The sequence below is a fragment of the Triturus cristatus genome, chromosome 4_1, assembly GCF_964204655.1.
Source record: "Triturus cristatus chromosome 4_1, aTriCri1.1, whole genome shotgun sequence".
NCBI lineage: Eukaryota > Metazoa > Chordata > Amphibia > Caudata > Salamandridae > Triturus > Triturus cristatus.
The window spans coordinates 37,415,923-37,440,796 of NC_140585.1; the positions used below are offsets into that span (position 1 = coordinate 37,415,923).

Genomic DNA, 24,874 nt, shown 5'->3' on the forward strand with positions numbered 1-24,874 from the left:
CAGTGAAGAAGATTACTGTGAGTGCAAGGGAGTGAAGGAGAAGGTGAGGGTGGACACAAGGCAGTGAAGGAGGAGGTGAGGGTAAGTGCAGGGCCTGTGAAGGAGAAGATGCATTAGGGCAGGGCATGTGAAAGAGAAGGTGAGGGTGAGCACAGGGCAGTGAAAGAGGAGGTGAAGGTCAGTGGGTGTTGAAGGTGAAGAAGGGCAGGGCCTGTGAAGGAGAAGGGGAGGGGTGGACATGAGGCAGTGAAGGAGGGCGTGAGGTTGAGCACAGGGTAGTGAAGGAGGAGGTGAAGGTCAGCAGGTGGTGAAGGTGAGGGTGGGGACAAGATTACTGTGAGTACAAGGCAGTGAAGGAGGAGGTGAGGGTGAGTGCAGGGCCTGTGAAGGACAAGATGCAGTAGGGCAGGGCATGTGAAGGAGAAGGTGAGGGGTGGACATGAGGCAGTGAAGGAGGGCGTAAGGGTGAGCACAGGGCAGTGAAGGAGGAGGTAAAGAAGGACAGGGCCTGTGTAGGAAGAGGTGAAGGTCAGTGGGTGGTGAAGGACAGGGCCTGTGTAGGAAGAGGTGAAGGTCAGTGGGTGGTGAAGAAGGACAGGGCCTGTGTAGGAAGAGGTGAAAGTCAGTGGGTGGTGAAGAAGGACAGGGCCTGTGTAGGAAGAGGTGAAGGTCAGTGGGTGGTGAAGAAGGACAGGGCCTGTGTAGGAAGAGGTGAAGCTCAGTGGGTGGTGAAGAAGGACAGGGCCTGTGTAGGAAGAGGTGAAGGTCAGTGGGTGGTGAAGAAGGACAGGGCCTGTGTAGGTAGAGGTGAAGGTCAGTGGGTGGTGAAGAAGGACAGGGCCTGTGTAGGAAGAGGTGAAGGTCAGTGGGTGGTGAAGAAGGACAGGGCCTGTGTAGGAAGAGGTGAAGGTCAGTGGGTTGTGAAGAAGGACAGGGCCTGTGTAGGAAGAGGTGAAGGTCAGTGGGTGGTGAAGAAGGGCAGGGCCTGTGTAGGAAGAGGTGGAGGTCAGTGGGTGGTGAAGAAGGACAGGGCCTGTGTAGGAAGAGGTGAAGGTCAGTGGGTGGTGAAGAAGGACAAGGCCTGTGTAGGAAGAGGTGAAGAAGGTCAGTGGGTGGTGAAAGAGGAGGTGAAGAAGGGCAGGACCTGTGAAGGAGAAGGTGAGGGTGAGGACAGGGTATTGAAGGAGGTGAAGAAAGGCAGAGCCTGTGAAGGAGACAGAGATGGAGTGTTGAAACAGCAAAGGAGGTGTAAGAGATGCTACAGAGCTAGGTGAACGAGGGCAGAGAGGAGAAAAGGAGGGGGGGTATGATGCAGAAAAAGAAGAGCTTAGAAAAGCAACAAAAGAGGAGGTGGAGAAGTGGATGTCACAGTGAAGGAGGCGGGCAGGAAGGGAAAGGGCAGTCAGTGAGGAGGTGAAGAAGGGTTGAATCGGCACGTGTGAGGTAAGCATGGCATTGTGCCGGAATTGAGGGAAGGGAGGCAGCGCAGTTAGAGGAGGTGGGAAGGCAAGAAAGGAGTTATCATGGGGTGGATAACGCCAGGAGAGGTGGAGTTAAAAGGGACAGGGAGGGAAGGTATTGTGGGATACTCCAAAACAATAAAAAAGGAGGCAAGAGAGGGTAATGGGCAGTACAGCATGTGGCGTTGGAAGGCGTGGCGTTGTGTAAGGTGGCACAGGCAGAAAGAGAGGAGGCAGCTGGTGGCAGGAAGGGATTTTGGGTCGGTGAAGGGTCAGGTGAGGAGGAAGTGGACCAGGAACGAATTTGGAGGAAGCAAGGGCAGCAGGGTGATGTGAGAGCATCAGGCAGTATGGAATGACGAAGAGCTGGGCAGGGCAGTGATTGGTGAGGTTGGGGTGTTGGAGGAGAAGGAGAGATAAGAAGAGATGGATCAGTCAATGTATGAGATGTATGAAGACATGGGGTAATGAGGGAGGAAGTAGTGAGGAGAACAGAAGACAAGGATGGAGGCTAGGATGGTGCGATAGATTAAATGAGGTCAGAAAAAGTATCTAGCAGCGAGGATGGAGTTGGGGAAATGTAGGGAATTCGGACAGAAGAGATGCTGCAAAAAGGGGTGTGGTAAGGAAGGTGGGCAGGGACGCTGCACTAGCTTACAAAAGAGGAAGGCAAGGATTTGTGGCAGAAGTGCACGGAGTGCGAATGTTGCAGAGAGTGAAACGTTCCCCTGTAACTCTAGAGAAAATAAGACCCAGTGCTGTGTATTAACCCTCTACCCCTCCCCCCTTTTCTCCCTTTGTGTCTCTTGTTCTCTTCACTCACAGTCAGCATTTACACCAATGCCTTTGCATTCACCCAGCTCTGTGGAGTCTTGTGCGCTCCCTGGAACGGGATCCTCATGGACCGGCACAAGCGTGGGAAGAAGAAAGAGGGAAGCACAGAAGGTGAGGACCATCGTATATGCCGCAGCATAAAGCATGTTTTAACTGGCCACCCTCTGCCTGTCCCCAAAAACACTGCAGATCAGTGCTTAATTTGAGCCGGTGGCTTCCGGTGCTCAGCGCCGGCGCTTGAATTTCAACACCGGCGCTTATGACAGTCTGCCACATGGTGGCGCTGTCTGTCTAATTTACATATGAGCACAACTATAATTGTTTATTAATTCAATATACATTAAACATGGCTATTACTTGCCGCCCAAGCCATTCTTATAGCTTTGGGGGCCTGGAAAAGTCTGAATTTTCACACTTGAAGGAGTGTGATGGTTAGTAGTTGTGTTGATACGTCACTGGCAAAGATAGCAGGGGCATTGAGTGGTGCAAATTGCGTAGGCGCCAGACAAGGGTCCTGGCACTCATGTGTTTATTTACAGGTCTATGAAGCAAAAGCTCTGGGTTCTGTACTTTATGGCGCAGAGCTGTGGGGTTTTGAAAAAATGCCTGCTCTTCAACTTTCAGAGAATACATTTTTTAGGGCCATTACAGGTGTTCCCAAAAGTACTCCGCTGTTGCCCCTTAAGTATGATTTGGGCAGAAGAGCCATTTTAGATTTGGCGCGGCTCCGCCCAATATTGTACTGGCGCAGGCTATGGACAACACCTGCACTTTCTCACTATGCAGGGGGCTTCTTAGATATTATAAGAACCGATGTCCATCACAAAATAGGTTGGCTAAATGCGCTTAGGGCATCCTTGCTTGAGCTTGACTTGAGCACACTTTGGGAAGATCCTGCAAGTTCAACTTTCCCTTCTAAAAGTGTGCTTAAGACCATTTATTGGGAGAGGGTTGCCCAGCGGCATTGGTGCAGCACCAGCACTGGTAATATGACTAGAGAGTTCCTAGAGGCCAAGATGTATCCCTATCTTGAACCTTACTGGGACATTATAACTAAGCCCAGAGACAGGAAGCTTCTCTTTCAATTGAGAGCTGGTGCACTCCCCCTCAGATTTTTGACATCAAAGTGGGAACTAGTGCTGTCTGCCCTGCCTGTGGTACAAACAAAGAAACCATTGGTCATTTTTTGTTTTCTTGTAAAGCTTATGCTCTACCAAGGCGTATATGGCTGTCCCCGATGTGCAAAAATTTAGGAACTACCAGTAGCACTGTTGCTTTACGTATTATATGCACCAGTACATTGCCCTGGATTTCGGTTGCTACTGCAAAATATCTAGGATGGGCGTGGATGATTAGATTGAGACTGCTAGTCATTTGACTATTCTCTCGAACAGGGAGAGACTGCTAGTCTTTTGACTATTCTCCCCCTTGCTATTCTTAGCATTTTACTAATTGTAATCTGTTTTTAAAATTTTTTTTATCAATTAATCCTTTCTGTTTTTTAATAATTAGTATCCACTGTTATTAATGCAGAATGTTTAACCCAGGGTTTTAACCATGTTTACCTGCCTGACGTTAACAAATAACACTTGTCGCAAATCGACTATAATGTCTCCTTTATTGACGTAATTCAGCCAGAATTTGTTTAAGTATGTTGCATCGAATTATACTGAATTTAATAGTTTTTTAACTCATTTAATGAAATGTCTATTGTAAATTGTACTTTGCTTTTATGAATACTATTCGAATAAAGCATACTTTGACTTTGACTTTTGACTATATATTAAGCACTACTGCAGCTACCATCAAAAATCCTTTATCAAACAACCACAGTACTGTAAGGTAACAGCTGGAATGCAGCTTGCAGGCTCTAATTCCTCTGACACCTACCTACAGCACTGTAGTTAACATCCTGGGACCAGCTTGCTTCAAGAACCCTACAATATAGTAGGTAGAATTAAGCATTTTCTGCCACCACCACTTCCCTCCCCTGTACGGTAGGTAACACCTGGGAATCCTCTGCCAAGCTCGCACGTTACAGCTGGAGACTAGCATACAGCCAATGCCTCGTAGCAGATTTCAATCAGCATTTGTAAAGCCCTGCCACCCCTGAGGGTATCTGAGCACTGGGGTGCGAGGTCTCTGTTGAAAAGCCGGGTCTTGAGGAAACGGTGGCAAGAGGGACGAAACGAGCAGGGAAAGGCAAAACAGAGGGAAGAAAAACGAGCAGGAAAGGCAAAACGGAGGGCAAAAAAACAAGCAGAAAAGTCGAAACAGAGGGCAGAAAAAGGCAAAACAGAGGGCAGAAAAACAAGCAGCAAAGGCCAAACAGAAGGCAGAAAAACGAGCAGGCAAGGCAAAACAGAGCAAGAAACAAGCAGAAAAGGCTGGAACGTTGCAGGCATAGAATCTAGACTGTTCGATACTCAATGGGTCCAGCTATTGGATGGCAAAGATATCATCATGTTCCAAGAGACCTGGGCCGTAGGGAACGTGCACATAGAGGGTTATCATTGTTTTAGTGTGTTTGCCTCTAAGTCTGTCTCTGGCCGTGCAATGGGAGGACTTTTTATTTGGATTAGAATATTGGCAGGTGGCACTTTTAAGGACTTATCATTCGGGAACCCAAATATTCAGGTCCTCGAATACAAGCGAAAGACCAAGATTTATTTAATTAATTTTTATAATAACGATTTTAACTCAAGACCAAACAGGAACTATATAGCACTTTCTAATTTATTGGTACACCTTGAAACTAACATGAATATAGGCACAGACGAGAAGTCAGGGATCCTTATTGGGGGTGATTTCAATGCGAAGATTCCTGAAAAGCATCGATTAGAGGATAAAAGCTGCCCAGATTTAGCAGATCGTAGAGGCATTGAGCTTGCTAAGATATTAAATGACCACATCCTTAGCAATGTAATGGAAGCAAGCCAATCCCCAAGGATGATTTGTGCCCCAACGCATAGAGGGAGAGATTCTCACTCAACTATTGATTTTATTTTTACATCCCCCTGCCTAATAGACCGTGTTACTGATTCAAACGTGGTTGAGACAACTTATGGAGACCACAACCCCCTCATTGTCACCTTATACTTGGGACCTAGCCCAGCGTATGCAAAATTTAACGGCGCGAGAGATATTACGCCATCAGGTGATGGTCTCCGTTTAAAATGGAGGGGAATTGATTGTGAAGCCCTAATGGATCGTGTAAAAAATGATCACCTTGCATTAATAAATTCTTGCTTACTGCCCGACGGGGACTGCAACAGAATAGTTGCCGATTTTGGTAAACTATCTGTGGCAATTAAAAACTATTTGTTAGTCCCACTACCCACCAAGGCAAAAGAACCAAGATGGTTCGACTCCGCCTGTTCCATGGCAAACAGGGAACTGCGCAGGGTATTAACCACCAAGCCAAGGAATATAGTGGAGGTACAATCAGCTAGGAAACTCTATAAACAAAAAATAGCTGAAAGGAAAGCGGCACTCTTGATGGAACAATGGGAGTCCCTGGTTGTCAGCGCTAACATGAAGAGCAGTGGACCATTTTGGACCGCAGATAGGAAAATGCGCGACACGGGTAAACACCTATCCCCAATTGGCTGCAATATAACCAGCAACACTTGGGAAGCCCACTTTTCCAATATATATGCTGCCCCTTTTGAAGAAACAAATACTCCAGACTTGGGACAGTTGCGAGACTTGCGGATCGATCACTCCGAGGTGATGACAGCCGTCAGAGAGAGCCTTGGCAACAAGGCCCCTGGACCAGACGGTCTTCCCATAGATATTATAAAGCACAGTCCAGATCTATGGGCACCAATTTTACATAATGTTTTTAACAGTCTGACAAGAGCGCCTATCCCTATGACGTGGTCTTCTAGTATTATTGTCCCAATTTATAAAAAGGGCGATAGGTCAGACCCAGCTAACTATCGCCCAATCTCGCTCTTGGACAATACTCTAAAAATACTTGGGCGAGTCATTTATAATAGGGTGGTAGAGTGGGCGGAAGATTCTAACTTACTGGATCCATGTCAGATGGGATTTAGGAGCGGGGTGGGCACGGTTGAGCAATGTTTGAATGTAAAACTAATAATTGATAAGTATACCGTTGCTCGATCGTCCCCTATATACCTCGCCTTTATGGATCTTTCATCTGCGTTTGATCTGGTAAACAGATCAAAACTGTGGCCCATGCTTCTCAATTATGGATTGGATGAGCCCCTAGTGCATTTTTTGGCGCATCTCCATACTGACCTTAGGGCTCAAGTTAGAATCGGGTCGGGGGGCGAAGTTTCCGGAGCCATAAAAATTGGTAGGGGGGTTAGACAGGGGTGCGTTTTAGCACCCCTGCTGTTTATCATCTACATCAATGACATAGCAAAGGTTTTAAAACAAGTAACCAGAGATGTCCCAACTGTCCAGGGGCATCCCTTGCCAGTTCTGTTATACGCAGATGATGCGGTCCTTATGGCCCGCACCCCTAATGCCCTCCGTTTGCTTGTGGAAAACTTTGTCCATCATATGGAGGGATTAGACCTGCGTGTGAACTTTAAAAAATCTTTTGTCATGTCATGCGGACCTGGAAAACGGAAACTTAGTGCTATCCATATCGGGTCTGACAAACTTGACTATGTAAATTCTTTTATATATCTCGGGGTGGCCTTCGCTGCGAACAACTCATGGAGTGGGCACTTCGCCCACGCCACGAGCAAGTTCTCGAAGGCCATCAACTCAATACTGAGTCTCCCACGCCCTAAAAAATTAGGAGCAACCAGTGCTATTTTAAAATTTTTTAGATTGCAGTGTATCCCTGTTGCCACCTATGGGGCGGAAGTTTGGGGCCCTGCTAAAAATCCCGGTATCCAACGAGAAGAGACACGTTTTTGTAGGAAAGTATTGGGTGCCCCAATCTCGTCCTCTGAATTTATTTGTCACAAAGAGTTGAACCTGCCTTATATTAGCGACTTTATCAGATGTAGACCAGCCCTATTTTGGCTGAGGATCTGGAGGAATAATGCTGCCTCCTTAACACAAGACATAATTAAAGATTGTCTTAAATGTGATCACGGCCTCTTAATTCCATGGCTTGCTGGGGTCCTAAAATTATTAAGCGCCGCGAACAAAGGAGATCTCTTTTCAGATCCCTCCAGAATCGGATGTCAAGATAAGGCTGTGGTTAAACAAGCATTATACGCACTCTTTGAAACTGAAAGGATGGAAAGGGAAATATCCAAATCAACTGTTGTCAGATACATGGAGGATGACCTGTCCAGGCAACCCCTCCCACTCTATCTTACTTTGCCAATGTCTAGTTGGGAGAGGTCTCTGTTATTTCGATTAAGGGCAGGTTCTATAAAATTTTCGCTGGGCTTTCCTTTGGGTTATAATCACACTACAGAATGTAACCCCTGCCCCTGTGATGGTACCAGTAAACAGAATGATCTGCACTTTTTATTTTTTTGCAAGTTTTATTTAAAATATATTAACTGGTTCTTAACACCCTATTTTAGGAAACACAGACCCCTCTCCCTGGAGGAGTCCCGCTTGAAGTTACTCTCTCTGGACACAGAGGAACTGACCTTTCGTACCAGCGCCTTTTTAAGATTAATAATTCGTGTACGCAATATGATGGAAAACCCTTGAAAGATTGCTGTCTTAGTTCCTTTTTAAATTTTTTTTAAAAATATTGTATCTTGTATATTGTATTAATGAATTGTTTTTATGTTTGTACTTTTATGAATTCAAGTAATTCGAATAAAGGTCTTTTGATTGATTGATTGAAGCAGAAAAGCAAAACAGAGCAGAAGAGGGCAAAACAGAGTAGAAAAACGAGCTGAAAATACAAAACAGAGCAGAAGAGGGCATAGTAGAGGGCAGAAAAACGAGCAGGAAAGGCAGAGGGCAGAAAAAGACAAATCAGAGCAAAAGAGGGCAAACCAGAGGGCAGAAAAACAAGCAGAACAGAAGTGCTGTGGTATTGACAATATCTATCCACACCACAAGACATGCTCTGGTATTCACAATTTTCTTTTTCCCCTGCTTTCCAAACTAGCTGTGCAATTGATAGTCTTTTCTCTCCTCCTTATCAGTCATTCTGCTATATCGACAGTAGCATGCTCGCCAGAAGTCCTTGCACGCTGGGTATGGCCCTCTATTCACAGAATTCTTTTCTCTCCCCAGCCTCGAACACCCTGGCTGACCTACGCTCTGTTGTCGCGTCTCTGGCCCTCACTGCCGGGCAGTGTGTCCTCTTCTCCATATTTGCTTCTGTCCCCGTCCTGCCGGTCCAGTATGCAACCTTCATCATTCAAGTGGTGAACCGCTCCTTCTTGTATGGTGGCAACGCAGCCTTCATCGCCATGGCGTGAGTATTGACACCTGACATGTGGTACTGGGTGCTGGATTGGCTGGCTACTGACGTCACCGCAGCTGCTGGCCAGTAGGGTCATGGATAATCAAGGAGAATATGTGGAACTGAAGAGAGAGATCAGGTGATAGAAGAGAAGTGAAAGATTTTCTGTAGGAATGGGAGGTTAGCTGTCACCTCCAAACAGACCTGAATCCTAAATAACGTTCATATGCTATAACATGAACACTACAGAGTAGTCTTAAATTCTAAGAAGGTGTATAGTTTGTAACATCAAGGGAGGCAGATGGAATCTTTCTAGAAGTGAGACAATGGTCAGAAGACAAACAACAATCAATACAGTTGTGAAAATAAAATGACAAAACAGGTGTAAATTCAAAATTGAAGAAATATGTTAACTGCAATAATTGTCATTGGTAAAATTATAAATGGTAAACATTAACCGTAAATAGACAAATCCCTTTAGCCTCCAACAAGGCACCAGACAAGGGTGCCCTCTCTCCCCCTTTTGTTCTTATTAACTTTAGAACCTATGCTCCTACTCATTAGAGAAAATCTCCTCATCCCGGCGTCCCCCTCGCCGCAGGCCCCCAGGAACGAGCCGCTTATGCTAATGACAAACGCCTCTTCACCACCCACGCAGACTCTGCTCTCCCTCACATCCTCTCTGCTATTAATGAGTACTTGGAAGTTCTCAGGTCACTGTCTCAACAAAGACGAAGCAGAAGTACTTCTGCTCAATGTGCACTGCAACAGCTCTCTCATCAGTGCGTATGACCTCCAATGGGCCCCTAACAAGATAAAATAATTGGGAATCTGGTTCACCCAAAACCTCAAATGATCCATGGACCTTAATGGGAAAAAAGACACTAGACAAAATTAAAGGCATGCCAGACGGAGCCTAGCGCGCAACCAAGATGGCCGCGTAGGTGCGAGGCTCCCGAGGACCTCCGCGACCTCCTGAATGAATCCTGGAGATATCCTGTCCTTGTCGAGGGGACTGTGTCGGGGAACCCGAGCTGAGGTGCTACCCGTTTTTTGGGCTCGAATCGGACCCCGAACACCGGTGGGAGCATCGATTGAAGGTTGCGGCCTTCTCCTCGCCGGCCCCCCGGATTGGAGTAGTGGGGCGATCCGGGGACAAGGTGAATAACAGCGGCGAGCGGGGCTGGGCGACTCGCATACCCCGCACTTTCACTTTCGCTTTTGCGCCCTCCTTGCTCTCAGGCGGGGTCGGGCTGCGGAGCGGGGTGCGGTGGTGTGGCCTTGTCCAGGTGCCCGGTTGACCCGCCGGCGGTGGGTTGACCCGCGGCTCGGTGGTCGCCCCCGCCCCCCCCCTGACACCCGTGATTTGGTGTGGCGGCCCGTTTGGAGATCTTGGCACGACGGTGGAAGGGCCAGCATGGCCACCAAACAAGATGGCGACCGGGCGAAGGTGAAGACGACCCGCCGTGGCACGGCGCACCAGGCCAATAATATGGACCGCTACACGCTCCAGAAGGGTTCTCCGGAGACATCGCGGTCATCCCCGGTGGGCCCGACGGAGGCATCTGCCCAACCGGTGGATCTAACCCTCCGGGACGTCATGGGCGCCATCGCTGAGATGAAGGCCTCAGTGGACCAGCGTTTTGATACCTTGGCACAAAAAATTGACTCGGTCCTGGTGGATGTGGGCCTTGTGAGGGCGGACTTATCGAAAACGAATGACCGAGTCGACTCCCTGACCCACACCACAACGAGCCTCACGACTGACGTGGTGGCCCTCCAGCAGGAGGTGCGCCGGCTTGGCCAGGCGAGCGCCCTGATGGACCGGCGACTGGAGGATTCCGAGGGTCGGGCCCGGAGGAATAACGTCCGTATTATTGGTGTGCCGGAGGGACGTGAGGCGGAGGCGGCGGATCTCTTCGTGGAAGACTTGATCCTGACCCATCTCCAGCCCCGGGGGCTGAGTAAGCTTTTTGCGGTGGAGCGTGCCCACCGGGTCCCCGGGGGCCGCCCTAAGACCGGTGCCCCGCCGCGGCCTCTTATTGCCCGGATTTTTAATTTTCGGGACAGAGATGCCATCCTCCAGACCTCCAGGCAACAGGGATCGGTCAAGTTGGACAACATGGAGGTGCACTTCTACCCAGATTTTACCCCGGCGGTCCAGAAGCAGCGACAGAGCTTTCTTGGTATTAAACGTCGTCTAAGGGACCTAAATCTCAAGTACTCAATGCTCTTTCCGGCTAAGCTGCGGGTGGAGGTGGATGGTCGCACGCACTTCTTCGACCGGCCCGAGGCGGCTGGGGACTGGTTGGACACTTTGCCTGGAGATCGGGGCCGGGGGGGCGGGGGGGGCGCGGCTGGCGAGGAGGGCCCGCCGGATCAGAATTGAGGGGTGACTGTATAGGCCTTGCTCGGGACGTTGTTCCCTCACCATATACTGCTCTTGTATGTTCCCCTCCTATGGAGGTCGTGTGGGGTCTGCTGGGGGCTTCCCTCCTCCTCTGGGGGACTAGTTAGTATTTAGCTATGGGGCGACAGGCACACTGCACTTTGGGGGGGCTGTCTGGGCTCATGCAGGGGTGCAGGGAGGGGGGAGTTTTGTTGGGACCGGGGGGTGGGGGGGGTGTGTTGTTTGTTAGTACCGCAAGGCAAACCCGCAACTGTTTTGTTGTCTTTAGACTGCTCGGTGGGGGACGACCGATTGTTTCGACGTATGATGGGGGGTAGGGATTTGACTGTGTTGTCATGGAATGTTAACGGCCTGGGGGATAGGATTAAGCGTGGTGTGGTCCTGCAGTATTTAAAACGTATTTCCCCAGATGTTGTCTTCCTGCAGGAGACGCACCTTATAGGTAACACCTTTCATGCAATGAATCGGAGGGGATATCGTTTGGCGGCCCACTCCGGCTTCACTTCGGGCTCACGGGGGGTGGGCATTATGGTCAAGAACTCGCTCCCGTTGGAGATTGATGAGGTGCGCCATGATGGGAGGGGACGCTACACTGTTCTGGTGGGACGAATGGAGGGTAGAGTGTTTATCTTTGTGTCAGTGTACGTCCCGCCTGGGCTACAAGCCACTACATTTGCGGACCTGGGGCGCCTCCTTCTGGAACTTCCGAGTGGCCTGTTGGTGGTTGGAGGGGACTTTAATGCGGTTGCATCTGGGTCTATGGATCGCCATCCCCCTAGGGACCTCCCCCGGGCACAGGCGTGGCTGCCTGGCCTTTTGGACACGCTGGGCCTGGTGGATTGTTGGCGCCTAAAGCATCCCGTATTGCAACAGTACACCTTCCACTCGGGGGCCCATGGTAGCCTTTCGCGGCTTGATTACATCCTTGTCCCGGCGGCCCATGCGGGGAGGGTGGGGGAGGTGCGCCATTTGGCACGGGGTATCTCAGACCACTCCCCATTGTTGTTGCATTTCGATGTCTTCCCGAGGGGGGAGGGCAGGGTGGCCCCGATCAATGCCTGGTATTTGCGCGACCCCACCATTCGTGCTGACTTGATCAAATCCTTACAGCGCTATTTTGAGGAGAATGTGGGGTCGGTCCCATCTGCCATCTCCCTGTGGGAGGCTTTCAAAGTGGTTCTTAGAGGGGAGGCCCTCTCCTTTATTTCCAATGCCCGGCGGCGCGAGCGGGAGGAGGTGACCCGGGTGGAGGCCGAGATTGCAGAACTGGAGGGTGACCTGGGGAGCGGGGTAACAGACGCCAAGTTGCATGTTTTGCATTTAAAGCAGGCGGCCTATCGGGCCCTCGTCACGGAGGCGGCCAGGGGCCTTGGTAGAGAGCAGCAGGGGCGCTTGTATGATGTGGGTGACAAGGCTGGCAAATTGATTGCGTGGTTGGATAAGAGGGAGAGAGCGAGCCGCGTGGTGCCTTTGATTGAGAGTGTGGATGGTGCGTGTGTCACTGAGCCGGAAGCCATTGTCTCCTGCTTCGCGGATTATTTCCGCGAAGTCTACTCCCCTGTTTCTCCCTGTTCGGAGGAGGATTCCCATGCCTTGCTTCGGGACATTGCACTGCCCTCCCTTACGGTGGAGGACAGGGATTCGCTGGACGTCCCTCCCACCTCGGACGAAATTGCCTCGGCTATTCGCTCGGTTGCATCCGGCAAGGCCATGGGCCCCAATGGCATTCCCATTGAGCTATATAAGCTACGCCCGGATGTGTTGGCACCCCACCTGCGTGCGATGTTCCTCGCGGCCCACTCGCAGGGCTCCCTCCCGTCGGACCAGCGTCTGGCCACAATTGTGGTGATCCATAAGGAGGGGAAGCCCCGTGAACGGGTCACATCCTATAGGCCGATTTCGCTCTTGAACGCGGAGCCCAAAATCCTCGCCAAGGTGTTGGCCAACCGGTTGGTTGGCGTGGTGGGCGATTTGGTCCACCAAGACCAATCGGGCTTTATACCACACCGCAACACGGCGCTTAATCTACGGCGCTTGCACGGGGTGCTCGCGCGTGTCCCATTTGTGCGGGAGCCGGCCATCTTGGCGTCCTTGGACGCCACCATGGCGTTTGATACGCTTGAATGGCCATATCTCTGGGCGATGCTGGCGAAGTTTGGGTTTGGCCCGGGTTTCATCGGCTGGGTCAAATTACTATATTCGGGCCCGATGGCGCAGGTGGTGGTAAATGGGCGAGTGTCGGCCCCATTCGCGCTGGGGCGGGGCACGCGACAGGGTTGTCCCCTGTCGCCTCTCCTGTTCGCCCTGGCCCTGGAGCCCCTGGCGGAGTGGCTGCGGTGGCACCCTTCCATCCGTGGTCTCCGCTGGACCCCCGAGCATGAGGACCGTGTGTCCCTCTATGCTGACGATATCCTTTTGTATCTCGCCTCCCCGCGCAAATCATTGATCGTCCTAGTTGATGTTTTGCGCTCCTTCGGTCGCAACTCAGGCCTGGTCATTAACTGGGCGAAATCCTGTGTCTACGTGCTTTCCGGGGAGGCTCCGGTCCTACCACGGGACTGCCCGATCCAGATTGCCTCCCAGGGTTTCCGGTACCTGGGTATATATATCACTCTTGACCCGGAGGCCCGCTATGAGCGGAATTTGCTGCCCCCCCTCCAGCGTTTGAAGGAGGATGTGGTGCGCTGGCGGCGTCTCCCGCTCTCGCCGCTCGGTCGAGCGGCCTTGTTTAAAATGATGTCCCTGCCGCGCTTCCTTTACGCCCTCCAGAATACCATGGACTTGGTCCCGGCACGCTACTTCCGTGAGGTGGAGGGCCTCCAGCGGCGCCTGTTCTGGGACGGGAGGCCGCGTATTGCTCTGGCTAAACTGACGCTCCCGTGGTACGATGGAGGGGTCGCCCTCCCGGACATTAAACGGTATTACTGGGCCTCCCAACTAGCTGCAATTAATCATGGCCTTTACGGGCCCGCCCTGAACCCGGCATTTGAGATGGACAAGATGCTCCTGCCCGGTGGCGATTACAATCGAGCGCTTTACTCTGGCGCGCCCGACTCCCGTCTGACGGGACCGACGCGTGTCATGGTGCGGGTTTGGCACGCGGCTAATGCAGCTATGGGGTGGAAGGACCGTTTGACCCGGGCGTCTCCACTGTATGCATCTGAGAGGTTGGGCTCCCTGTGGACATCGAAGGGCTTCGAGAAGTGGGACACGATCGGAATCAGCACCGTGGGGGATCTCTGGACGAGGGGGGGATTCAAAACTTTTGAGACGCTGCAGGCGGAGTTTCAGCTGCAGGGCAGTGAGTACTTTCGGTACCTACAAGTCCGCCATGCGCTGGGCTCCGTCTTCCCGGATGTCGCATCCATTCCGGAGTCTTCCCCCCTGGAGGACAGAGTGCTAGATGGCCATGTCCCGGACAGCACGATCTCCCTCATATACAAGAAACTGATTAACGATAGATCGTGCCTGCTAACTAGTCTCCGCGAGGCTTGGGTTGCCGACGGGCTGGAGCTGGACGACGAGGATTGGATTTCCGCGGTGGCCTCTCCGAAAGAGGTGGCCATCCCGGCTCGCCTTCGTTTCGTCCAGCTCAAGATCCTTCACCGGGTCTATGTGATGGGGCCAAGGCTTCTACGTATGGGTTTTGCCGGTGACGGAATGTGTAAGCGTGGCTGTGGTGCGTTGGCGACTTTCATGCATATACTGTGGGAGTGCCCGAAGGTGGAGCGATTCTGGCGTGGTGTGCATGAGGTCCTGCGTGTGGTTACGCGTGTCGCGCTGCTGCCTGAAGCGAGGAGGTGCTTGTTGAATGTATGGGAACCGAATGACTACTCGGTTCCGCAGACGCGGTGGGTGACTCTGGGATACATGATAGCGAAACGTGATATTGCTCAATTGTGGGGATCCCAGAGGCCCCCTGCGGTGTCGGCCTGGAAAGAGCATATGGATTGGTGTATGTTTCGTGAAAAGGTGGTGTATGTGGCGAGGGGTAAGCCTGGGGCGTGGGTGAAAATCTGGGGCCCCTGGAACGCCTACCGTGGGGGCATTTGTGAGCCGCCACTGCTGCCGGCTGCCTCGCCTGCTCCGTCTCCCTAGCTGGCCCCTCTCCCTCGGCCGCGGGCACGCGGCCCCCCAGTCCCTGATCTACTCCCATCCCCCCCCTCTTCAGATTTTCCTGCTGGTTTGGACCCCCCACTTATGGAGCAAGTGTTGCCACTTCGAATCACGGGTTGCCTTGCGGTTGTGGTGTTTGATGTTGTTTTGCCTTTAAAAATGGAACCGTACTATGTGGCATGGAGCTGTGAGGCCTGCACCATTGATTACTCCTGTTTTCCTACTGTGCACCGCTGAGAGACTTTTACTGTTTGTATGTAATATGCTTGTGATGCTCTAGCGGCCGGCCGTGCGGTTGTAGGCCCATACCTGTAACTTTTTTTTTAAAAACTGCAATAAACGGTTTCAAAAAAAAAAAAAAAAAAAAAAAAAAAAAAAAAGGCATGCCAGACAAGTGGTCCCCCACATTCATCACTTGGTGGGGGAGAATAGAATCCATCAAAATGATGATCGCTCCCCTAATTAATATTTGAATTAGTATGTCCCTTTCAGACACTTTCTTTACGAAAAAAGAAGCATTGCTCACCGAGTTCCCATGGTGTTCTAAAAACCCCAGAATTGCACCAAAAAAACTAGAACTACCTAAGGAACTCTGCAGCCTAAACCTGGCAGACTACAAGAGATACTAGCATGCTTTCCTAGAGAAACAGAAAAGCCAATGGTTTCTGCCTATTGTTAATACCTTCCCTTGTATCCCTCATCACTATTAAGAAAATTAAAATGGACCACTCTGAAAACATTCTCTCAAACACAGTGCAAGCCGTGTGCAAAATCGACAACAAACTACTCCACAAAATGAGTCACTCACACTTAGCTTCCCTATGGCACACCAAAAACCTGAAAGTAGTAGGAAGAATTGTTGTTCATAGAGGAATGGGCACAAAAAGGCATACTCTCGGTAGGAGATCTTGGTACCCCTTCATAGCCCATACCCTTCTCCCAACTCAAAAGTACTTCCTACCTCAACGATCTAGACTTCTACCATTTCCTAAAAATTAAATCACTTATAGCCACACGTAATGTACCAAGCCCTTCCGACCTACCCAACACTCTAAAATCATCCGCCAAAGGCAGACACCTAGCATCCAAACTACTCTCTCCTCTCTCCCACAAAATACTCACTCATCAAATCAATCCAAGATGAATGGGAAACTTTCATTTTCGAGGCATGTGTGCTGTAGATACACATGCTTTGCATACTCCTGCTATCTTGTGTTGGGTACAGATGCTTGCAAGATGTTTTTCTTCGAAGAAGTCTTTCCTAGTCAGAAGGTAAGATGACTCCTCCTTTTGGTGACAGTGCGCATGATCATCGACTCCATTGTTAGATCGTTTTGTTCCACCATTAGGTTCGACCTTGTATTGCTGCGCTCTGGTTCGAAACCATTCTACTGGTTCCCTTCGACGCGCAATCCTCTCTACCCTTGACGGTATTGTTTCCGTACGCATTTCCCACTTCTCCGTGTATCATTTCGACATTGGAATTGACTTTCAATTGGAAAGCTTCATGGATGGTCTTTGAGGCCTAACTGCGCCTGGTCAGCTCTGCGTCGATGGATAGGCCTCCGTTTAAATTCTGTCCTCAGTGCCATACGAAGTATCCACACTCTGAGTCACACATGGTGTGCAACTTGTGCTTGTCTCCGGAGCACAAGGAAGAAGACTGCGACACTTGCAGGTCGTTCCAATGAAAAAAGACTCTGCGATTGTTGGGCTCGATGTCGAGACATGCAGCGTGAAATCATCAAAGACACGCCTGACATCTTCGGTGAAGACTCCGGCGAAGAAGACATCAATGCATCAGGGGCAGAGGAGGAGGAAGCCTTCTCCAAACAAGACTCAGACTCTGAGCTCGAGATAAACCTTGACGTCAAAGAACTACCACAGGGACAAGGTAACGTGAGTACCGAAGACCCCTTGCCCCTGCAAACTCTGAAAAAACACAAGGCTTCAACACCACCTCTGCCTCCTTGCCAAGGTCGGCACCGAGATGGTTTCCGATGCCCCTCCTCCGGGCACGGCACCAAAACTACCAGTCAAGCCTTCTGGTTCCGTACCGAGTCGACAAAAGTCTTCCTCGGAGCCGAAAGCCTCCGGATCCAAGCACAGGTCCGGTCCAGAGCCAAAAGCCCCTACGCTGAAAGCCAAGCAGCCTTCGGAGCCAAAACCTTCCGCGTAGAAGGGTCAGTCACCGTCTGCACCGAAAACGTCGGCACTGAAGACTTCGGCACCGAAACAGAAAGAGACCCCTTCGGATCCGAAATTGGACACTATTCCATTACCACCCGGTCCAAAGCAAAAAAAATGCATATTAACCCTGACACTGGCCATATTCACGTAAAGCCACATCAGAAACGCAAGGTTGAAGAAGAGCAAACTTACAAAATCCCCTTGAAGAGAAAGTCTGTGGCTAACAGTCCTTTTCATAAACCGCCTCAGGATTCTCCTCACTTTCATTATGACGATGATGATGCACATGATGGGGGGATGAATATTCTAACAGATCCAGGGACAGATTACACAGTGGATCCCCCAGGTGATACTGATCCAGACCATTACCCAGCCAAACCATCTCCTCCAGACGACCATGCATCACACCAGGGACTCATTGCCAGGCTGCACATTACCATGGGGTAGAGCTCCACAAAGAATCCCTAGAGGAAGATGTTTTGTTTGAGACCCTAGAATCCACACACAGGTGATCGCAATCTCTTTCAATGCTTAAGGGCATGATGCGACACGCTGATGAGATTTTTAAAGATCCAGTCAGAGCCCGCATCTTAACACCTAGAGTGGACAAAAATAGAAGGCCTCTCCTACAGACCCTATATTCATCAAGGGACAGTTGCCATTAGATTCCCTAGTCGTATTGAATGCTCGGAAGATAGCAAATTCTTGAACATATGGGGATGCTCCTCTGCCAGATAAAGAGTCTAAACTAATTGACGCTTCTGGCAAGCGCACAGCTGCTCAGGCAACAAATCAATGGCGCATTGCGAATACCCAAGGCCTTTAGCCAGATATGACCGGGCAACTGGGACGAAATGGAGAAATCGCTCCAATATCTCCCAGACGAGCATAAGGCTAAGGCACAGGACTTGGTGAATGAGGGTAAGCTCATTTCTAAATCCTCTATTCGTTGAGCTCTAGATGCTGCAGAGACCACAGCTAGAGAGATTAACACCAGTTTTCTGCTCAGGAGACATGCTTGGTTAAGGATTTCAGGTTTTCGACCTGAGGTCCAACAATCCATCCTTAACACACCATTTGATAAAGAACACCTATTTGGCCCTAACGTTAACGCTAAAAGGACACTGAAGTCGCTAAATCTATAGGAGCACTTCAGGCTGTATCCAACAGAGGTTCATTTTGTAGCTCCTCGTATAGAGGAGGGTCAAAAAACACATACCCAGATCAAAATACCGCCACTTACAAAGGTAACAACCAGTCCTCTCCCTCCAGATTTGTTTTCAGAGGAGGTTATTGGGGCAACAACTTTAAGGGTAGGGGCAAGAGTAACACAACCCATAACTCTCCTCCCACCAACAAACAGTGACTTGCCCACGCTTCCCCCTGATTATACCACACCTGCCAGGGGAAGACTTCAGCAATTCCTCCCCATTTGGCAGTCTATAACTTCAGACAAGTGGGTGCTTGGAATTATCCAACATGGCTATTGCCTGGAGCTTACCAGCAATCCCCCTAACCTTCCACCTCAATCTCACAAGCTGTCTCGAGAACACATACACTTGCTAAAACAGGAGATCTAGTCCCTTTTACTAACAGGAGCAATAGAGCCAATTCCAATACAGTACCAGGGCTCAGGGGTTTACTCTCTGTACTTTCTCATCCCCAAAAAGGACGGATCCCTAAGACCTATTCTGGATCTGAGAGAGCTACACCATTACATACTGTCAGAACATTTTTACACGGTGACGCTTCAACAGATACTCCAACCTTTACAAACAGCAGACTTTATTTCTACTCTAGATTTGAAAGACGCATATTTTCATGTTCCGATTCATTCGGCTCATGGCAAATACCTGACATTTGCGATAGCATGCAAGCACTACCAGTTCAAGGAACTTCACTTTTGAGTGATTACAGCACCCAGAGTTTTTACCAAATGTCTGCCAGTAGTTGCTGCTTATCTCAGAAGGCAACAAATTCACTTCTTCCCCCTACCTAGACTGGTTTATCAAAGCCAGCACTCACCAAAACTGTCTGCAGCACACACAGATCACAATAGGTCTACTTCATAGACTTGGCTTCACCATCAATGCACAAAAGTCTCACCTGCATCCCTCAAGAGCCACTCTAGAAACAGTAAAGGCTCTAGCCTCTCCCAATGTAGCCAGAATTCGCAATATTCAGGCTATTTATACTAAAGTTTCAGTCCAACCAAGCATTATCAGCCTGAGTGTCCATGCAACTGCTGGGAATGATGGCATCTTGCATAGCAATTGTACCCCATGCAAGGCTTCACATGCGCCCCCTACAAGAGTGCTTAGCATGTCCGTGGAATCAATCACAGAGTCTATTAACCGATCTAGTGTTGGTAGACGGCCGTACACATCGCTCTCTGGTGTGGTGGAACCCACAAAACTTATCAGCAGGCCGGCCTTTCATCTACCCTGTTCCACAGATCGTGCTGATAGCAGACGCATCTCAAACAGGTTGGGGAGCTCACCTAAAAGATTACACAATACAAGACATGTGGAGCAACAAGCACAAGACTCTCTACATCAACTATTTGGAGCTATTAGCTGTCTTCCTAGCACTAAAAGCTTTTCAAACTCATCTCATAGCCAAAACTGTCCTAGTCCAGACTGACAACATGACAGCAATGTAGTATGTGCAGAAGCAAGGGGGGACACACTCTCTCCAACTTTCAACACTCGCTCAAGCCATTTGGAATTGGGCGATTCATCACAAGATTTATCTCCCGGCAGAACATCTCTCAGGAGTAAACAGTCAAATTGGCGATCTCCTCAGCAGAAGAAGGCAGCAAATAGACGAGTGGGAACTTCACCCCCAAGTTCTCCTTCTTTACTTCCAACAGTGGGGATCTCTGCAAATAGACCTATGCGCCACAGCCGAAAACGCAAAATGCCCAAACTTCGGCTCCAGGTACCTACACCCCCGATCTAAGGGCAATGCCCTATGGATGAACTGGTCAAGAATATTTGCCTATGCTTTTCCGTCTCGCCCGCTCATTCCATGGGTGCTTTGGAAGCTCAGGCAAACATCCCTCACACTCATACTGGTAACTTCCACATGGGCTCTTCAACCATGGTACACCACCCTGTTGGAGCTGCCAGTAGTTACACATCAAAAGCTGCACCTCCCCTCCAGTCTCCTCACACAGAACCATGGAGAAATCAGACATCAAAATCCCAAAGAACTGAATTTAGCGATCTGGCTCCTGAAGTCATACAGTTTGGTTACTTAAATTTACCACCAGACTGTAGGAATATTCTAAAATAAGCAATAAGGCCTACCACCAGATTTTGCTATTCAGCAAAATGGAAAAGATTTGCTGTATACTGCAACAACATCAAAAACAATCCTTTCGATGCTTCTGTACAAAACATTATTGGTTACATTTGCAAGAAACAGGACTGGCTTACAAGTCTATCTGTTTGCACCTTGCAGCAGTGGCTGCGTACTTACAAAATGGGCAACATCTCTCACTATTCAAAGTTCCAGCAATCAAGGCCTTCATGGAAGGATTGAAAAGGGTAATACCACCAAGGATTCCTCCTGCTCCACAGGGCTCATGGGTCCACCTTTTGAACCACTACACAAATGCCCTTTACAGTTCCTCTCATGCAAAGTTGCTTTCCTCATTGCTATCACATCACCGAGGAGAGTTGGTGAGCTACAGGCATTAACGCTAGAAGAACCCTTCTTTCAGCTACACAAAGACAGGATAGTTCTCCGTACCAACCCCAAATTCCTTCCCAAAGTAGTTTCTGCTTTTCATATAAACCAATCGGTTGAGTTACCAGTTTTCTTTCCTCAACCTGATTCCGTAGCAGAACGCACTCTTTACACGCTTGACGTTAAAAGAGCTTTATAGTACTACATAGATGGAACAAGGGCCTCCCGCAAAACAAAACAACTGTTTGTAGCATTTGCTTCACCTCATAAAGGCAATCCTATCTGGTATTGTGAGATGGATTGTTCAATGCATTCAAACGTGCTATGCTAAAGCCAAAAGGGTCTTGACTATCCCCCCTAGAGCGCATTCCACTCGCAAAATAGGGCTTCGGTGGCCTTTTCAGATAACATCCCTCTAGCTGACATATGTAAAGAAGCTACACAGTCTACACCACATACATTTACAAAACACTACTGTGTAGATGTGTGAGCACGACTACAGGCTAATGTAGGACAGGCAGTACTTGAAACACTGTTCCAGACAACTGCAACATCTACAGGTTAGCCACCGCTTTGGGAGTGTACTGCTTTGTACTCTATGCAAAGCATGTGATCTACAGCTCACATGCCTCGAACAGATAATGTAACTTATCCAGTAATCATCTGTTCTTGGCATGTAGAACTGTAGATTCACATGCGCCCACCCGCCTCCCCGGATACCTGTAGTTGTTGCAACTCTTCATCATACATTTATTATACATGGATATCTCTATACTACAGTTACCTACTCCATTCTCACCCTCTTGTGGTAAAACAACCTAACAATGGAGCCGATGACGATGCGCACTATCATCGAAAGGAGGAGTCACCTTACCTCGTGACTAGGAAAGACTTCTTCGAAGAAAAACAACTTGCAAACATCCGGACCCAACACTAGATGGCAGGAGTATGCAAAGCATGTAAATCTACAGCTCTGAACGCCAAGAACCTTACTTGTAACAAAATAACCCCATCACATTGTCAATACTGGATTTCCAATATGGCCCCCTGGACTTCTACCAAACTTTGAAATCCAGGCCTTAGGCACTCTGACACCTGCTGGACGTGCGAGAGGGAGGAAGGAGACTTGAGGCACATGCTACTGGAATGTACCTTCACTCAGAGGTTCTGGCTGGACATCAGCAGTACCATATCACAAATCCTTCACATGAACTGGACTCCTACACTAACGGCCATTACACTAGGTATCCTCTCCCCAGACTTACAACATACACTGGACAAAGATAAACAAATTCTATGGGTAATTTTGGTTACAACCGACCTCAAAGTCATCCTGTCTGAGAGGAAATACTTGTCCAAACTCTCCTCCTAGACCTGGTGGGAATGGGTCTAAATGACCAGAGGCGCAATTAACTCACTGAACACATCCCTCAAGACACCACCACTGAGAAGTGGTAGAATCAGGTTCAAATTAGACAGCCTTATGTCAGTCATGTCCCTACAGCAGCACTAATCCCCAATCCAGTCTACTCCCGCCCTAACCTAACTCCACCTCTGCGTCACACCCAACTCTTCATCTACTCTCCACTCCCCTCCTCCACTATAACTCCTACTGATCTTTCCTATCTTATTCTCTATTCTCCTATCTCTTCTCACCTCCTTCTCTCTCTCCCTTCATCCATATGCATACAAACAAGGTACCTCACACACCTTCCTCAGTAAAGAACTTCACTCTCTTACCATACAAACATTAGACAACCCTACCTCATCTTTATAAACCGATACACTTACGCCTCCCCTCTACCGCTACATAAAACCCACTTATTATGGAATATACAGTTGTTTCCATACAGATTGCCGGTACCATCCACCCTTTCGTTTGCTTTCTCTGTATTTTCTCAGCTGTATTCTACTGTTTGTACAAAATCGTAATAAAAACTTTCTGAAATAAAAAATAAATAAATGGCTATTGCCTAGATAAACAAATTAAAATACATTGTATTGTTACTGAGCCTGTGGGCATCATTTATAAATACAGAGCATTTAAAGTGTAGAAATGTAACATAGTCTTGTGTTTGCGGTGTGTGCTGCTGTAGCTCACAGGCTACGCACACTACTCCTGTGTTGATTTTCTTCCAAGTAGTATTTTCTGTTTCAAGGGGACTTGTGAAACCTTCCATGGATCCCACATTGCACCATGACACAGACTCTACCGTAGATTATTTTTGCACCTTTGTGTTTGGATGTTTCAAAAATTGTTGATGCTGGAAGCAGCAATATATGCAAGAAATTGAGTAGATTTCATTTGAATCAACCACTTTGTACCTAGACTGTGAGATGAGCCTAGGGCCAAGCCATAGAAGAAAGGCATGTTTAGGGAGATAGTATGAATAATATACATTTAAAATTTGGCTCCTTGTGCAGTGGTAAATTCCTGTGGTCAGACCAGCATTGAGTCTGTAACTTGTGTCTTGAACCACAATGAAAGCGCCTGTCCAGCATGTAACACTGTACGGTTCAAGAATGTTACACTGTCCGGCCCGAGAATATAGCACTGTCCAGCCAAAGACGTTGGGCATATTACTCCACAATGCAGTGACGAGCCTCTTACTGGATTGTGTCTGCCACCTATGTCGAAGGAGTGGATTCCAGCAACAAAAGCAGAGGTCCTCCGGTACCCACAAAGACCCTCAGAAGCAGAGCTCCACGTATGTGTCCTCCGGAGACCAAAATTCTCCAGGACTCTCAACAAACGTTGCACGCTGGACTATGGCAGCACTTAAAGTTTTACGCCACAACACCGAGGACTAGGCACAACATCCATGGCCTCGACCGGACACTGTCCATCTGTACTCAGAGGCTCTTCTTCCTGGGAATCAACATCAAAAGGCCCCTCAGCTCCATGGCAAGGAATGACTTCAAGAGAACCTTGCCTGGCCAAGGAACTTCTGCCAAAAAGGCTCCGCAGCTGTCACGTCCCACTAATGTTACATGATAAGGTGCACGCCTTGGTTATAGGGCAGATCCTCAGGATGACTGTTGGAAAGGCGTTATCCGGGGGGGGGCTTTGGAATACGTTCCTGACCACCCGTTGACCCGCCTCTCCCAGAGTTAGGCCGAGCAAGGGCGGGGAGGCCCTTCCTGGAAGGGTCTCGTACCTAGGATCGCACACGCTGAGCTTGCACTCTCTGACAGAGGGACACCACATAGTAGTTCTTCGTAAGACAGTATACTTTATCGTTAGTTGTAAGGGATCTTTATGATCCGAAATGCAGGTATTGAATCGGTGCCACAAGCGGTGGCGATCTCGTGATGGGGGTATGGGGGTAGCGGGACAGTCTTTGAGTTCAGTGTCTCTGCGGAGTATCCTTCGCACAGCTATCAATCCTCGAGCTGGGGGATGTTGTTTCTCCCGGCAATCTCTGCCGATTCTCCTGGAGGAGAGTTCCGCAAGTCACTCAGCAGGCACAGGTGGTTTCGGAGTTGGGGAGCCGCGACAGCGTCAGCAGGGCTCAGATGGTTCAGAGTTCGGGGAGCCGCGACAGCGTCAGCAGGGCTCAGATGGTTCAGAGTTCGGGGAGCCGCGACAGCGTCAGCAGGGCTCAGATGGTTCAGAGTTCGGGGAGCCGCGACAGCGTCAGCAGGGCTCAGGTGGTTCAGAGTTCGGGTAGCGTTCTTCGGTTCGGGGAGCGATCGAGCCGCGACCAGGTCGGCAGGCTCTCGTAGGTCCAGGTCTTCTCTGCCTCCTGTCCCTTCAGCACCCCTTGTTATACTCCCCCCTCCTCTTTGAAGTCCGGAGTCCTCGCT

At 49.4% G+C, this 24,874-nt stretch overlaps 1 protein-coding gene across 9 annotated transcripts in view; it reads left to right on the top strand.

Moving 5' to 3' along the window:
* The window catches only part of SLC43A3 (solute carrier family 43 member 3), a 523,038-nt gene that overhangs the window by 467,774 nt on the left and 30,390 nt on the right, over nucleotides 1-24,874 (top strand). For all 9 annotated transcript variants that reach the window (XR_014981069.1, XR_014981068.1, XM_085651424.1 and 6 more), the window contains 2 exons: nucleotides 2,286-2,405; nucleotides 8,487-8,670. Coding sequence is in view for 7 of the 9 variants with exons in the window: in XM_085651424.1 (XP_085507550.1) it covers nucleotides 2,286-2,405; nucleotides 8,487-8,670 (304 nt within the window). In the remaining 2 variants the exon portion in view is untranslated. The remainder of the gene's footprint in view (nucleotides 1-2,285; nucleotides 2,406-8,486; nucleotides 8,671-24,874) is intronic.